The sequence below is a fragment of the Cololabis saira genome, chromosome 13 (assembly GCF_033807715.1).
Source record: "Cololabis saira isolate AMF1-May2022 chromosome 13, fColSai1.1, whole genome shotgun sequence".
Lineage (NCBI taxonomy): Eukaryota > Metazoa > Chordata > Actinopteri > Beloniformes > Belonidae > Cololabis > Cololabis saira.
In genome coordinates, this window is record NC_084599.1 from 39380095 (window position 1) to 39396955 (window position 16861).

General features: G+C 38.6%; 1 protein-coding gene across 2 annotated transcripts in view; it reads right to left on the reverse strand.

The window, feature by feature from the left end:
- cdc14ab (cell division cycle 14Ab) overlaps positions 1-9781 on the reverse strand; it is a 45672-nt gene extending 35891 nt beyond the window's left edge. For both annotated transcript variants that reach the window (XM_061738877.1, XM_061738876.1), the window contains exons 1-3: positions 9470-9781; positions 5525-5615; positions 3972-4047 (exon numbers count right to left, since the gene is read on the reverse strand). In XM_061738877.1, the coding sequence (XP_061594861.1) occupies positions 3972-4047; positions 5525-5615; positions 9470-9566 (264 nt within the window). In that variant the 5' untranslated portion in view covers positions 9567-9781. The remainder of the gene's footprint in view (positions 1-3971; positions 4048-5524; positions 5616-9469) is intronic.
- Between the last annotated feature and the right edge of the window lie 7080 nt (positions 9782-16861).

Below are 16861 nucleotides of genomic sequence, written 5' to 3' on the forward strand. Positions count from 1 at the left end.
CGATTATTTTACATACTAGAGATGCACCGATCAAACGGCAACCTATCGGCATCGGCCCGATAATGCCCCTGTCGGTTTTGATCGGAGATCGGAAAATAATAGTTAAAAGTTGATCAGATGACGTTTACAACAGCAAACCCCCGCCCGCGCGTGCGTTCCCACTAGGAATGGGCGATATTTTACCGTTCACGATATACAGTCAAAAAAATTCTCCACGGTAAGAATTTTTCATCTCACAGTAAAAACGATAAATTCCCGTTGACGTTTTTGTGTAACAAACATGGCGGAAGGAGCTCGTTGTTAAACGAGGCTCCAGCTCCGTTATCTGGAACTGGTTTGGATTTAAAAAGAGTGACGAAGAGCAAACATCATCTTTTATGTGCAGAGTCTGCAAAAAAACAGTGAGTGCAAAGGATGGCAATACTATTTTTTTATTTATCGGGTTGTATTTTTTTCTAGTTTGTGATTTTATAAGCTAGGAAAACTTAAAGGACTTTTGTGTGACTTTTGTGGTACTTTTGCCGTTTGCCCTGTTATCCCACTGTTTAAGCCATACAGTTTGAATAAATGTTGAATCTGTTCTTACATTTCAAACTTGTTTCATTTGAGTCATTCCAGTTTTGCAGTACAGGTGTACTAATTTAATTGGTTTTTATTAATTCAATTTAATTGGTGTAGTTTAGTAGCATTTAGTATCTTTTAGAGCAGTGTTTTGGGGGCTCCAAAGACTGAATATGGTGATAGATTTATAGTTACAAAGATGGAGTTGAATTGGTATTTTTTTTATCGTCATTTTTATCGTTATCGGGATAAATGCCAGAAATTATCGTGATACATTTTTTAGTCCGTACCGCCCATCCCTAGTTCCCACATCCCACATCCAGGTGTCCTGAGGGGGCATGACCGTCTCTACAGAGCATCAACACTGAAAATGGCATTGCTGTTATCTGAGCTTTACAATGTCCGAAATAGGACAACAAATTTGTAGTTTGCAAGGTGTGTCCAAAGGAAATACCCCGAGGAGGAATGTTACAAAAGAATTTCAACACAACGAAGCTGATAAGATATTTGAAAGTTTTTCACACAAAAGGAGTATATTGAGTTGCCAAAGTTGGAGAATCTAAGGCAAAGACAGAAAAGGAGCAACGCCGCTAACTCCCCTGAAAGTAACAGAGACCTATAAACAACAGCAAGAAAAATAAAGAACTACATCGTTAGGTAATGAATTCATTTGCCTTGATCATCAGCCGCTTTCTGTTGTAGAAGACATCGGGTTTAAACGCGTCGTTAGCTGCTTGGATCCCGGTAGGTGCTGCTGAGTCGTAGATATTTCGCTGATGAATGTCCGCTGGAGTTTTACCAGAATATATACAGTCCAAAGTCTTATGCAGGACGACAATCGTGTCAGTCGCTTCACAAGTGACATCTGGAGTTCTAGTGTGAAGAGTTTCACTCACACGCGGCAGATGCTATCGCTAAAGCTTCCACAAAGCTTAATAATTCATAATTCATTTTTATTTTAAGATTGAATTCCTCTTTCCACAGGAAAACTAAGGTTTATAGTTTACAACTTGTATCAACTTTTAGAGAGTGACATGTCTGCTGTTGTTCTGTGATTGTGCACATGTTGTACATAATTATTACCACAGGAAAATTTAAGCTAATCAGCTACACTTACTCTTTAAGCCGAGTCTAAGTCGTATCTAAAGAGTGAAATATTGCACATTGCCTCAGCCTGAAATAAAACAGTCAATTCATGATACTTTCTAGCTATAGAAAGCTAGCTATATTCTTAGCTGTTTAACTTGCTGCTATGCTTGTCTTGCACATTGAAATTTTAAATGGATTTGTTTTCTTTTATCTCCCTTTTTTGGGGGGGTCATTTTCTGGTTATTTTTTTGTTGTATTGAACCACTGCTGTCCCTACGTGGAGACATGTTAAAGTGTGTTTATGTTGTATTGTTGTGGCCATGGTGGCAATGAAGTTTGGGGATTATTAAAATTGAATCCTATCCTTTCTAATCTCCTAATTTTTATACCTAATAATACAATGACAGTATTGCGTACATGAGACAACACTATTGACGAATTTATGGATTTCACGCTGTGATCGGTGATCTGCAATATCGGGATCGGCAGATACTGATTTTGGAGATCGGGGATCGGCCCTCAAAATCCTGGACATGCATGCACCAATATCACTTTTTAAAAGTGAACCCAGGTTCTTTCTCGTTGCTCCATAAACGTCAGGGCAGAACGTCACATGAGGCAGCCTGGCAAGTTCCTGTTTTCGGTCAGAGAAGTTGGTACTGGTTACCCAGCATTAGCGTTATGTTGCCTGTATAGAGTTGGTTTATGCCGGAAACTCCCAGCAGCACAAGGAGCTGCTCGTGACGCGAGGCCGGGGTTTCCCTTCAATCCAGATCAGAATCTCCCAGAAATTACCATGTTACTTTGCCAGAACCGTGTTTCCTCTGCTGGATGGTTGGACTGAAAAGAGACGGGGGAAGAGGCTCCGACATTCGGGAGGGAATCAGCGTATGGTGACGTCTGGTCGGGACGTCTCCTGGACGCTTCTGTGGGAGGTATTTCAGGCATCTTGGCCCTGAGGGCGACCCAGGAGAGATCATCTCTCTCAGCTGGTGGAGGAGAATGAGGAGGTGGCCAGGTAGCCTCTCCGCCAAGACTGCTTCCCTCGTGACCTGATCTCAGATATGTTGAAGGATACTTGGATGAATCAACGGAAGACATTGACTACGTTTACATGCAGTCGGGTTATTGCTAATATTCCGATTACTGAAACATTCAGAATATTCTGTTTCCATGCGTGAGCAAACAGGGTTATCCCTGTTTACATGGTAATTAATCATTTGGGATATCTGGATCAAACCAGCGACGCACGGAGAACGTCATGACGCAATTCCCGTCATTTCTGCTTCTTCTTCCTGTATCCAAATTCAAAACAAATGCTGCTTCGCGCAACTTTTCGCTCACCTTTTTTTAAATCTCGCTATCCCGGTACTTTCTACGTCTACAAATGCAGAAACGTTCATATCCTTCATTACATTTATGAAGTGATTAGTCTCCTCCTGGTCTTGTGTTTCTCCGTGTTTATAAGAACTTCCTGGACTCAAAAAGATCAGGATTCCTTGCGAACAGAGCATGTGCAGAAAATAAATTCCTGTTCCGTTTGATCGGGATATTCCGTTTGGCGTTTACATGACCCAATATTCAGGTTTGAAGAGTAACCCAGGGGTTATTCAAAGGGGTTATTGGTGTTTACATGGCCGTGCAAATTCGGGTTATTGCCAATATTCGTGTTTTAAAAGGGTTATTGATGCATGGAAACGCAGTCTGTGTTGTAGGGGCAGCACCCGGAGCTGAGGCCCAGACTTCCATCTTCTAAGCCACATACTCTAGATCTTCAGGGGAAACACAAAGATGTTCCTAAAGCCAGTCCAGAGAAATCATCTCTCCCGCCTATCCTAGGTCTGCAGCAGAACCTCCTCCCTCCTCCCTGATCTGAGACATTTCTGCCATTCATTTAAATAACAGCCATTATTATCTTTGTGTGACGACAAAAGTTATTTCAATAACATTCAACAGTAAAAACAGTAATTAGATCCAGATTCTGAAAACAGGTTTGTATTAACTAGTGATTAACATCAATGTCAGGACGAGGGCGAGTCCCAACAGCATGTGTGAATCCAGACCGTCCAGTCCGCCGGTCGTCGTGAGACAACAGATGATAATAGTCGAGCGAGGAATGCCGTCGCCAAGGAAACATCAAACACATCACACTGAGGACGGGCGTTCTGAGGTCTGGAGGCGGAAACAGCAGCCGGGTGTGCGACGGCGCGGCTCTGTCGTGTTGTGTGTGACAGCGCGAGGGAGGCGTTGCGTCATGCTGAATCCATCCTGTTGCATTCTGGTCATTCCGGCTCAGGCAGTCGGCGGCAGCAGAAACTCACCTTCAGCTTCTTGTTGAGCTTGCAGCAGTATCGGTACAGCATGGCCAAGTTCAGAGGCCCGAAGTCGGCGTAGAAGCTGCAGAGACGGAGGAGAGGAGGTTAGAGCTGCTCCGGTGCATCAGCGCTGACGCTCCAAAAGTACTTCCTTCTGATCTAAAGTTGTGCAGACGCTCAGGAATGATATATATAACTTTTCAGTTGTTAAAAAAGATTTGGGAGAAGGAATTAGGCAGAACCGTAGAAAAAAAAATGCCTGGTTAAATATCTGTGAAAGAGTACATTTTCAATTTACAAGTAATAAAATTAAGGAAGCTAATTTTAAATTCATCCACAAATTCTACTTAACTCCAATAAAAATGCATAAAATATCAAAGGATATTTCGTCAAAGTGTCCCAGATGTAAAAAGATGGAGGGAACATTCATGTATATGTTCTGGGAATGCGACCATTTACAAAGTTATTGGAATTCAATTCATTCCCTTACACAATTAACCCTGGACAAAATTTGATTTAAGCAGTAGTTTATATTTATTAAATGACACATATAATTTACAACTAGATAACAAAAAATGCAGGATATTCATTTTGATCACTTACTTTGCAAAAAAATGTATACTTTTATTTTGGAAGAACGATTCCCCGCCATCATATAAGACTTTCATAGATCAACTCACAGCATTTCTACCATTAGAAAAACTAACATTGGAAAAATATAACCGTGGCCATCTTTTTCAACAATTTTGATTGCCTTTCTTTTGTGAAATAAAAAGATATAAAAAAAAAGGAATGATATAAACTGTCAAAACAGGTCATTCCTGACTCAGTCAGGGCTTCAGACTTTCAGCTGATACTGCAGTTTGTCACCAGAGGAAACAACTGCACGTCTCATGTGGACTGGAGAATAAAAACAAAACAGGAATGATGTCGGCCGACGCTCATCTACTCACCGGTGGCAAAAAGTCAGATTTTGAGCACGAAAAAATAACTGCAAGTCATTTAGTTCATATTTTAATAATGTATTTATTAATAATAAATTCAAATCCGTGATGTAGAAATAGGAACTGATCCCCGTCTGGATAAATCTGAATTACTTTGATTCCCAAAAGATCAATAAATCTGCTAATACCCCACCAAGCCACTTTGTTTCAGCTGTGGCTGTTTGAAAGTGCTTTGTAAAAGAAGTTGCCATGGAAACATCATCATCATCCCATTCAGATGGGAACCAAAAACAAGCAGGTTCCACATTTGCAGCTCAATCTAATATTAAAAAGGAAAGAAAAAGTAAAAGAACCAGCATGAAGGGATTTGTACCGAGACAAGCTGGTGCCACACCTCGTTACGGGAGAACGTTTTTATCTGTAAAACATCTAAAAGACAGCAATCTTCTACAGATGAACTGCTGGGAAAAAAATAGCCACACGCGTAGGCAGAAAAAATAAATAAATATCAGGGTAAATTCATGATTCAGAGATTTTAATGAAAAATAAAACATCTACATAGACAACAGGCAGCAAATAAAGTACCCAGAATGCAACACAGGAGGTTAAACTTACTTTTCGTAGACGAACTCGTCGTCTGTGCAGAAGTAGTGAGTGTTGACGGTGCTTTTGGGTTTGCTGCGTAACGTGGCGAAGTACAGACGCTCTGAGAGAGAAAAGAGGGAAAGAAAAAAACGTTTCAACTTTCAAACTTCTTCCAACCAGATTGCACATCACCTGAAGTCGTGTGAAACGGTGACGTGAACGTTTTGTGTTTCTAACGTCAGGATCTCTCCGACTTACATGACAGATAAACCCGGCCTAAAGTAAGTGGATCATCTCAGGGTTCAATGCCGTCGTTGGCTGGTTTACTGTCTGAGCTGATGAGGCTCCAGAAATAAACAGAAATGTACGTTCTTGACTGTTTTCCTTTCAGTTTCTATCACTTTATCCTCAGTACTCGAGTTGTAAAAAAAAAAAAAAAAAAAAAATCAGGGGGGGATGGTGGATTTTATCATATGGGGACAGATAATTTGTGCTGATTACAAATAATATATTACAAATAATAGCAGTGACCAAAACACCTGCAGAAATACTGCAGGAAGGACATAGCAGCAGTTAAATGCAGCCTTCTGTAAGCTTTAAATATCCACTGGGCTTACATCAAATACATCAAAACACAACAATAAAAAACACTTTTCTGAACTTATCAATATGACTCTGTCCTTCACAGGATAAGTAAAATGGATCACTGCAAAAACTCAAAATCTTAACAAGAATATTTGTCTTATTTCTAGTTAAAATGTCTTATTTATGTAAAAAAAATCTCATTACACTTAAAACAAGACTCATCACTGGAAAAAAAAAAAATTTCACCTGTTTCAAGTAGATTTTCACTTAAAATAAGTAGAAAAATCTGCCAGTGGAACAAGATTTTATTGCTTGTAATGAGAAGATAAATCTTGTCCCACTGGCAGATTTTTCTACTTATTTCAAGTGAAAATTTACTTGAAACAGGTGAAAATTGTCAAATAAGTTATTTTTCTGGTGATGACTCTAAATGTTGAAATAGCAGTAAAACCACATTCATTGATAAAATTACATAAGGGATGGAAAGGGGGGATGATTTTGACCGTTTTTATTTCAGGGGGGATGCCATCACCCCACATCCCCCCTCAACTCGAGTACTGTTTATCCTACTTTTTTATTGTTTTCTATTGAGCTATAAAGTTGAACGTAGTCAGTCATGTAAATGTTTTCCTCTTGCACACACAGGATTGGTCCGGTTGTTCTGGATTCAACTACACTTCCGTCTTGTGAAACGGGTCAGATGCCAGTCCAGACCACAGACCACCAGTACAGAACCACAAGAGGACAGGACCGGTTTTAAGCGATGACTTAAAGGAGCCACTATTCAAAACAACAGAGACGGCAGCAGAACTGACCCATCAGTAAGCCCCGCCCCCCCTTAGTTACTGTTGCTAACTCAGCTTTGTTTAGTTTTCCTGCTGACTGTGTGAAAACCTTGTCTCAAGATGTTTACGGCAAATTTTGGACAGAAAAGGACCGTCTTTTACCTGGTCCAAACCACAGCAGGAGCCTTTCCGTGTGGGATTTACCCTTTTCTTGAGTTGTTTTAACCGGGTAACCCCGACTTCCTCGCACAGTCTTAAAATATGTTATCTTCAGCTTTCAGCATTGTTTCATGTAGAAGTCCCCACACTTTCTCACATCTTGCCAAGCGTTGGTTACTGTCAAGACAAGTGTGTGTGTACACATTTATGAAGTGTGTTGTGTGTGTGTGCCTAGCTTTAAATCTTAGGTGCCATCATCTGACAGATCCCATGCTCTGTTGAATCTGCTTCCATGTTTCTATTTGTCTTTTTTATCTATTGTCTCTTTGCTTTGTTCTGCACTTTTACTTATTTTTTCTTTTTCTAAACTAATTTTTATGTACTATTCCATCAACCTGCCCAGGGACTACAGGTGGAGAATAGAAAGCTGCTGCAACCTGGCACAATGCATATTCTCTTGTACAAGATCGATGTCTTATTGTGCACTGTCCCTGTTTTGAAATACATAAATTACAAATTAAGCTAATTAATGATCGTAAATTGTCCACAGGACTGAGTCTGAGCATGTGTATGTATGGTATGTATGGTTGTTGATATGACACGTCCTCGACAGATGATAATGGCAGAGTAAAGACTGCAGAGGGTTTGGAGTACTGGTACAGATCCTGGACACCTGACTGTGTAGGAGCACATCTGTACCCTCCATCGTGTTCTCTGAGAAAGTTCACCTGCGCTACCTGGTCATCCTTTGTTCTTATAGTTTGTTGTGCTGGTTTGCCCCCCTCCCCTCCTTTTCTCTTCTGTGTATGTTTGCAGGCCAGAGTTTCAGGAGCTGCATACTGACCTGCAGAATCCCCCCAACCAGCTCAGTGTCTGCTGTCTACATCTGTTTATACAGTCGTCCCTGTAGTGCACCGGTTAGCCATTGTGTCTCTCCTTTCTCTGTTCTTCATTCTCTCTGTCTGTTCTCTGTTTTCCTGCTCTGTCCAGTCTGGTCCTCAGCTGGAGGTCCCCCCTTAAGATCCAGATCCTGGTCCAGGTTTCTTCCCTCCTAAAGGGGAGTTTTTTCTTGCCACTGTTTGGTTTAAGGTTTTTCTCCCACTAGGGGAGTTTTTACCTGTTATTGTTTATATAATAATTGCTCGGGGTTTATGTTCTGGATCTCTTATAAGCATCTAGAGACAACTTCTGTTGTAATAGACACTATATAAATCAAATTGAATTGAAAATTGAATCCTGCATGTGACCTCATCAGTGCAGTTGTTTCCAGGAGAAACACAGAAATCTAATGTTTTGTTTTAAAAGTTGAAAAAGAAACAAAAATAGTTTTCCTGATCTCTGGGGGGTTCTGCTATCCCTGTTTTTCACCTTATGTTTACTTTAAGTTCAATGTTTACTTAAAGTTTTCTTGTAAATAATTAAAGATCAATAATGTAGTTTAATTATAGTTTTAAAGTTTCTGGCAGTAAAAGGGGGTGTGTTGTAGTCCTGGAAGAGAAACATGAATGAGGGATCTGATAGCCACAATAACCACTTTCAGAGTCAAAAACATCACTCCTCCCACCCAAAACACAAAACTTAGTACCGGTAGTTTAGTACAAATACTTCGTTACCTTACTTAAGTAGAAATTTTGGTTATCTATACTTCACTGGAGTAATTATTTTTCAGACGACTTTTTACTTTTATTCCTTACATTTTCACGCAATTATCTGTACTTTTTACTCCTTACATTTTAAAAACAGCCTCGTTACTCTATTTCATTTAGGCCTTTAAAAAAAAACTATCCAGTTAAATTGCTCCATCCGGATAGAGTGAATTTGGTTGTGGTTGTTTCAGATGTTCTTGTCCAGTTTTGTTCTTACATCCGTTCCCTCAGATTCCTGCAACTAAACTTGGATGTACATTCCAATAAAGATTAGGATAAATGATAACATGCCTCTGAAGTTTGACTTTTTGCACCATTACAATACTTATAGGCAACTAGTCATCATATCTCCTGCTCTCTGAAACACATGTTAATGCTCAATAGTACACATATATGCTTCTTTAATATATTTGCATTATATAAGATGCATTCATTTTCAATGGCTTTTGTCCTTAATGGCTTTTCCCCCTTACATTACTTTTATACTTTAAGTAGTTTTGAAACCAGTACTTTTATACTTTTACTTGAGTAAAAAACTTGAGTTGATACTTCAACTTTTACAGGAGTATTTTTAAACTCTAGTATCTATACTTCTACCTGAGTAATGAATGTGAATACTTTTGACACCTCTGACACTATTAAAGAATAAAAAGTAATGTTTAGTTTAGATGCGTTTACTGATACTCCTCCCATGCACCAACCTCTGAAATCCCCTCCCAGTCATTCTGCACTCCTTGATTACACTTTAATCTCTTTACTTGTTATGAAACCATCTTCATTAAGCCGCTTTTAGGAGTTACCTTTGATAAACTCTGCGGTTCCCAGCAGCTCGTAGTCGTCGGCCGTCCCGAACAGCGCGGACAGCACGGCCGAGTGTCTCACGCCCTCCGCCGTCATGGGGCCGTCTAATTCCCGCACGCTGGCTCCTCCAAACTTTCCCCGTGGCCGTTTAAAACCCGGACAAGTGATTTAAAAAGTTAAAAATAATCCCCCCTCCGACTTTTCCATCCGTCTTCCACCGCGTCCCTTGTCTCGTTTTGCCGTTTTTGAGCGTGAATCGCTCCCGGGTTGGCATGCTCGTCGACGCTCCGGCAGTCTGGGGCTCCGAGCGACCTGACCCCTCTTTAAGACACGTCACCATGGCAACGCCAGCCGCGCTCATGGCGACCGCAGCCAATCAGCGGCCAGGGCGGGTCGTGCTGCGTTCACGGTCCGCTGGCGGCGCGGCCACAATGAGGCGTTCAGGCGAATCAAGATTCAAGAAGATTCAAGTTTGAAGTTGATCAATTAGTCCAGGACAGAGGTGTCAAAAGTATTCACATTCATTACTCAGGTAGAAGTATAGATACTAGAGTTTAAAAATACTCCTGTAGAAGTTGAAGTATCATCTCAAGTTTTTTACTCGAGTAAAAGTAGTAAAAGTACTGGTTTCAAAACTACTTAAAGTATAAAAGTAATGTAAGGGGGAAAAAGCCATTAAGGACAAAAGCCATTGAAAATGAATGTATCTTAGTATAATGCAAATATATTAAAGAACCATATATGTGTACTATTGAGCATTAACATGTGTTTCAGAGAGCAGGAGATATGATGACTAGTTGCCTATAAGTATTGTAATGGTGCAAAAAGTCAAACTTCAGAGGCATGTTATCATTTATCCTAACTTTTATTGGAATGTACATCCAAGTTTAGTTGCAGGAATCTGAGGGAACGGATGTAAGAACAAAACTGGACAAGAACATCTGAAACAACCACAACCAAATTCACTCTATCTGGATGGAGCAATTTAACTGGATAGTTTTTTATTAAAGGCAGAAATGAAATAGAGTAACAAGGCTGTTTTTAAAATGTAAGTATAGATAATTGTGTGAAAATGTAAGGAGTAAAAGTAAAAAGTCGTCTGAAAAAATAATTACTCCAGTGAAGTAGAGATAACCAAAATTTCTACTCAAGTAAGGTAACAAAGTATTTGTACTTCGTTACTTGACACCTCTGCAGACCAGATATCAGCACCACTCAAGGTGACAAAACTTGCTTCTAATTTTTGAAAAGATCCATGTCTATAGATGATATTTTGGTATGATAACCTTCCTGAGTGGCAGCTGGATCATAGTTATCAGCTCATGAAGTTCAGAAAGTTACATTTTAGATGCTGCTCCATATCCTGGTTTAGACTCATGTACAGGATATCTGTCAATGTTTCACAATATTGTCTTTGGTATCATTTTAAAGGGGACCTTTTAAGCATTCATTCAAGCTAAGATGTGAATCTTTCTGACAAAAAAAGATTTCCTGTACATGAGTCTAAACCAGGATATGCACCAGCATCTAAAATGTAATTTTCTGGAGGGGCTGGATAACTTCATGAGCTGATAACTATGATCCAGCTGCCACTCAGGAAGGGTTATCATACCAAAATATTATTTACAGACATGGATCTTTTCAAAAATCATAAGTAAGTTTTGTCACCTTGACTGGTACTGACAAGTGAAATTTTGGGCTCTGGCCCATGGACTAAATGAGGCGTTCAGGCGATTCAATTTCAAGAAGATTCAAGTTCGAAGTTGATCAATGTGCTTTCTGTAATGTAGCAGATGAAACTTTTAGAACATATATTTTTCCTGTGTCCAGAAACTTCTGGTTAGAATTAAGAAACTGGTTACTAGTTAGATTAGAGGACATACCAGTCTTTGATATCTCTCATATGTTTTCTATATAGATAACTTGAAGTCGAATGTATCTGACATAATAAATATGTTATTGAAAGATCAATTCCTGCAAAAATGGCAAAATGAACTGTATAGGATGACATCATGTGATATTTATGTAGAGATTAAGCAAGAGTTTAACCTAGAACAGTATTTATTATGTCAGAATCAAAAGTATAGACAGGCCATTTGTAATTTTAGGATGAATAACAGCATAATACCAAAAGTCACTGGAAGGAATAAAGGTTTGGATAGAAGTCAGAGATTCTGAAACCTCTGTAACGTCAACCGTATTGGAGATGAGTTTCATATTTTGTTTGAATGTAAAAATGTAAATATGATGAATCTCAGACAAAAATACTTACCAAAGTATTATACAAACCAACCATCTATGTTTAAATTGATTTTGTTACTTCAATCTAATAAGTTAAATGTTATTTATAAATTAGGCACCTTTTTGAAGAATGTCCTTCCTCTGTTTACATTTTTTTTTTCTTTGCCAAATTGAGTATTTTAGTTGAACATGTACAGCCTTGCACTTGCTACAAATGTACAAATGTTTGTGTTTTTGTGCTCCATACCATGTGGTCATGGTCGTGAGTTAAAATAAATGATTGATTGATTGATTGATTGATTGATTATTCTCATGGGTAAATATCATATTCATTGTAGTAAGTGGAGGAATAGCAAACCCTCCTTTGATTGGTTTTTAAATGTTTTTAAATTATTCTTCTTATCCCTGAGAAAAATAGACTCCAACAAAATGGCTAAAACGATTTGTGACGATATATCTTGTTTTCTGCTTTTTTGATACATGCCTCAGTCCTTGCTCCTCTTTTTGGCACTTTTGTTTGCCTGATTTTAAATACTGTGATACTTTTATAGTTTGCACTTTATAAAAACCCCTGTTTGTCTTTTATTTCAGTATATAGTTAATTGTTTTTCTATATAGCTCTGTATTTGACAGCATCTCATATTATGTCTATAATTTCATAAATATATATATATATATTATAGTATAATCCTTACAAGAAGATGTTTAATTACTGTTCTATATTGTTTTATTGTGTTCAATAAAGAAGAAAAAAAATGAGGTGTTCAGGCGCCAACAACAACAACTGCGCATACCTGTCAGTTCTCCCGTTTTGGCCGGGAATCTACCGTATTTTACCGTCTTCCCCGCCGTCCTCCCGTATTAGTATTTTCCCGTAAATTATAAAATGATATGTTTTGTTAAAAGCATTCCTGTGCATCTCCAAACTGAAATGCCACTGTTCTCGCGAGAACTGCCACCTGCTGTAGCCTGGGTGGCAGTTCTCGCGAGGTTAGTGGCAACAACGGGACCAAACTCGGAGCAACAAATCAGAGATGGATGGATGGATGTAACGAGAAAGAAGAAATTTCTGCCGAAAAATCGAAGACTTTGTGTAAATATTTCTAAAAATGGGAAACCGAATTTACTTCCCTAAAGAGGAGCAGGACGGGGCTCAGTTACGAGTTCTGAAAGAAGTGTAACTGTCTGGCGCCACCAGGGCGGCGCCAGAGAGACACATGAGTGAAGATGACAAATTAAAAGAAAATGTAAATGTTTCAATTGAAGACAATCAAGGTGTATATAAACTGAAACTATTTAAAATAAATAAATAAATATGCTTTAATTCCCTTTTGTGTTTTCATTGAGGCTCTATTATAGGAATTACACACATACGCAGCATTTCAGTGTCAACAAAGGTCAGATTATCAGATTCTGAGCACATAATTGTAGTTTGTAAGAGGTTGACAGGTAGTTATTTTAGATTTCTTGGAAACCTGTTTTTAAAAATGTAATAATGGACCTCGTTTGGGCTGGTCGGACAGCGGCGGAAAATGTCCCTTATTTTTAAATCCAAAACTTGAAAGGTATGCAACTGCGTTTTACTGAAACTATATCAACGCATTTTATACCAGAAAAGCGGTTTAAGATATTTTGTGGTGTATCTAAAATTAGGAAAAAGATAAAATACACACTAAGAGGGTCTAATTGGAAATGTAAAAAAGTTAAAGTTAGAAAAATATGTATCTTAAGCCAAGAATCTGTTTTGTGTTTAATAAAAAGAGATTAAAAAAAGAAGATATTTTGTGGAATTATACTATACAGTACCTCTTGTTGTACAACTGCTTCAATGTTTACTCTATTCACTCTTTACTATTTAGGTACCTAAAAGACGTTTTTAAGTGCACTTACTGTGAAGTTGTGATATTTAGCAGCTAATCATCATCTGGATATAAAGGTTTAACATTTTATTTTTTACTTTATTTTATTCATATGCACAATGATAAAACAGTAATTATATTAACAATACAAGGACAAATAATTGTGCAGGAGAGGAAAAGAAGCCCGAAGGGCTTATAAAAAATCCTCCCCTCAATACAAAATCACAAAAACAAATCAATCAATAGAAAAAGAAAAGAAAGGAAAAAAGAAAAGGTAAAAGAAACAAAGAAAAACACAATAAACACACAAACAAAAAATATCCATAAAATGGCAATTTCATTTCAATTAAAATAGCCTATTCATTTTGCCCAGATAAGAGATACCCCACCAAGCTGGTCCTAGTGCTGGGCGGTATACCGGTTCATACCGATTACCGGTGTTTATTTTTCTTATGATATTAATTTTTTATATACCGTAATACCGGTGAGTATGTACAGGAGTGTACACAACGTTGGGAACGTAGCGCCGCTGGACACTGTTTGTGAGGGGACTGTTTAGCAGTAGTGATGCACCGATAGTTCGGTAACCGAAATTGTTCGGCCGAAAATGGCAAAAAAAACACTTTCGGTGTTCGGTGGAATAAGTGGGAAAAAAAACGAACAATTAATAACGGAGTTGTAGGTTGTAATATAAGGAAATAGACTGGCCGCTCCCGTACCGGTTGCACCACAAACATAAATCGTTGGCCAACCAAAAAGTAACCACGTAAGAATTTTACCTAACATTCACCAGGAGGTGGAACCAAAACAACATAATGCTGGGAAATTAAAACATGTTCAGTTTTTTATGTTCAATAAATATTTTCTACCTTGTAATTTTGTAAAAGATTTTTTTCTTTGAAAAGCATGCCTAAATCAAATTTATTTGATTTAGGCATGCTCCTCATGACAGTAAAATAGGCCATTCTAAGCCAATTTACTGCAGCAATTCCTTTCCAAATCATTAGAAAATGTGGTTAAAACCCAGTTGTGCATGAAAAAAAAAAAAAAATACCGTGATATACCGTGAAACCGATATAATTTTGAAAAATACCGTGAGATAAATTTTTGGTCATACCGCCCAGCACTAGCTGGTCCTAAACATTTTTAAGGATGATGCAAACTTAAGAGACCTATCTAAAGAGTTCCAGAGTTGAGGATTAAAATCATCTCCCTGTCTTTCAGGTATTCCTCAAATCCACTGAATAACTTTAGTGTTTATGCGTGCATGCGATTCAAAAGGCACTCTTATCTTATTTCATTTAATTAGTGAACTGTGTTAAAACCTTAAAATAATATAACTAAAATTTAACTAAAAACAACAACTCTGAGCTGGACCAAGTCTTTAGTTTGGACTGATACTGTAAAAGATACCGGTGACCCATTTCCAGAATTAAAACAGATACATTAATTTTATCCATCTCTGCAAAGGAAATATCCACATTTGTGTTTTGAGGCAGACAAGTGGGAGACCTGCCGTGTTTACCTCCGGCTCTGAGCTGATGTTTTTTTTCACTGCGTTGGAGAGAGAAGGGTTTAAAACGAAAGGGGAATCCTTCACTGAAGAGTTAAGATGAGGACTAAGCTCTCGACACTCTGGATGATCAAAAACGGGTCAAAGCCGCTCAAGTGCAGGTATATGGATGAAATACTCTGCCCTGATTGGCTGGTTTTCAGAGCACGGACTCAGATCCCCCAGGTGGTTCACAGACCCTCATCCTGTTGAAATAAACTCACCTGCAACCAGTGAAATCCAGACCTGGTTGAGAGCGGGTCCAGGTCCCGGTCCGGGTCCGAGCTGGAGGATCCGGGGGTCGTCCTGGGGCCTCGTCCAGCAGGCCCCGGCGTCCACCATGCTGAGGCCGGCGGACACGACTGCAGGGACGCAGGTGAGCCGAGGAGGTGTCAGGTGAGCCGGGTCGGGTTACCCAGGGCCCAGAGGGGCTCGGGTTTCAGAGCATTCATCCCCGAGCCGGACCCGGGCTGGTGACGCCACGGAAACCAGGGGGGGGCAGGAAGTGCAGGTGTGGAAAAGACCAGGCCATTCCCCCCCAGTGGTCCAGACTCTTCAGAAATACAAATATCACCTTTAGACGTCACGTTTGCACCTCAGTGTTTACTGTAACCTCTTGACCTCAAGTCTTGTGCTCAAATATTAGATATCGAAAAGTTGTAGTTTCAACCTTTAACTCCAGCATAGGGAACCCCGGTCCTCGAGAGATGCAGTACTACATGTTTTAGATCAGGGGTCGGCAACCCAAAATGTAGAAAGAGCCATATTGGACCAAAAAAACAAATATGTCTGGAGCCACAAAAAAGGAAAAGTCTTGTATCAGCTTTAGAATGAAGACAAATGGCGAAAGGCGAAATGTCGAGAAAAAAGTGGAAATGTCGAGAAAAAAGTAGAAATGTCGAGATTAATGTTGAAGTAAAATTTCGAGAAAAAAGTCGAAATGTCGAGAAAAAATTCTAAATGTTGAGAAAAAAGTCAAAATGTTGAGAAAAAAGTCAAAATGTTGAGAAAAAAGTCAAAATGTTGAGAAAAAAACGGAAATGTCGAGATTAATGTTGAAGTAAAATTTCGAGAAAAAAGTCGAAATGTCGAGTAAATAGTCAAAATGTCGAGAAAAAAGTAGAAATGTCGCGATTAATGTTGAAGTAAAATTTCGAGAAAAAAGTCGAAATGTCGAGAAAAAAGTCAAAATGTTGAGAAAAAAGTCAAAATGTTGAGAAAAAAGTCAAAATGTTGAGAAAAAAACGGAAATGTCGAGATTAATGTTGAAGTAAAATTTCGAGAAAAAAGTCGAAATGTCGAGTAAATAGTCAAAATGTCGAGAAAAAAGTAGAAATGTCGAGATTAATGTTGAAGTAAAATTTCGAGAAAAAAGTGGAAATGTCGAGAAAAAAGTCAAAATGTTGAGAAAAAAGTCAAAATGTTGAGAAAAAAATGGAAATGTCGAGATTAACGTTGAAGTACAATTTCAAGAAAAAAGTGGAAATGTCGAGAAAAAATTCTAAATGTTGAGAAAAGTCAAAATGTCGAGTAAATAGTCAAAATGTTGAGAAAAAAGTAGAAATGTCGAGATTAATGTTGAAGTAAAATTTCGAGAAAAAAGTGGAAACGGCGAGAAAAAAGTCAAAATGTTGAGAAGAAAGTCAAAATGTTGAGAAAAAGTCAAAATGTTGAGTAAATAGTCAAAATGTCGAGATTGATGTTGAAGTAAAATTTCGAGAAAAAAGTCGAAATGTTGA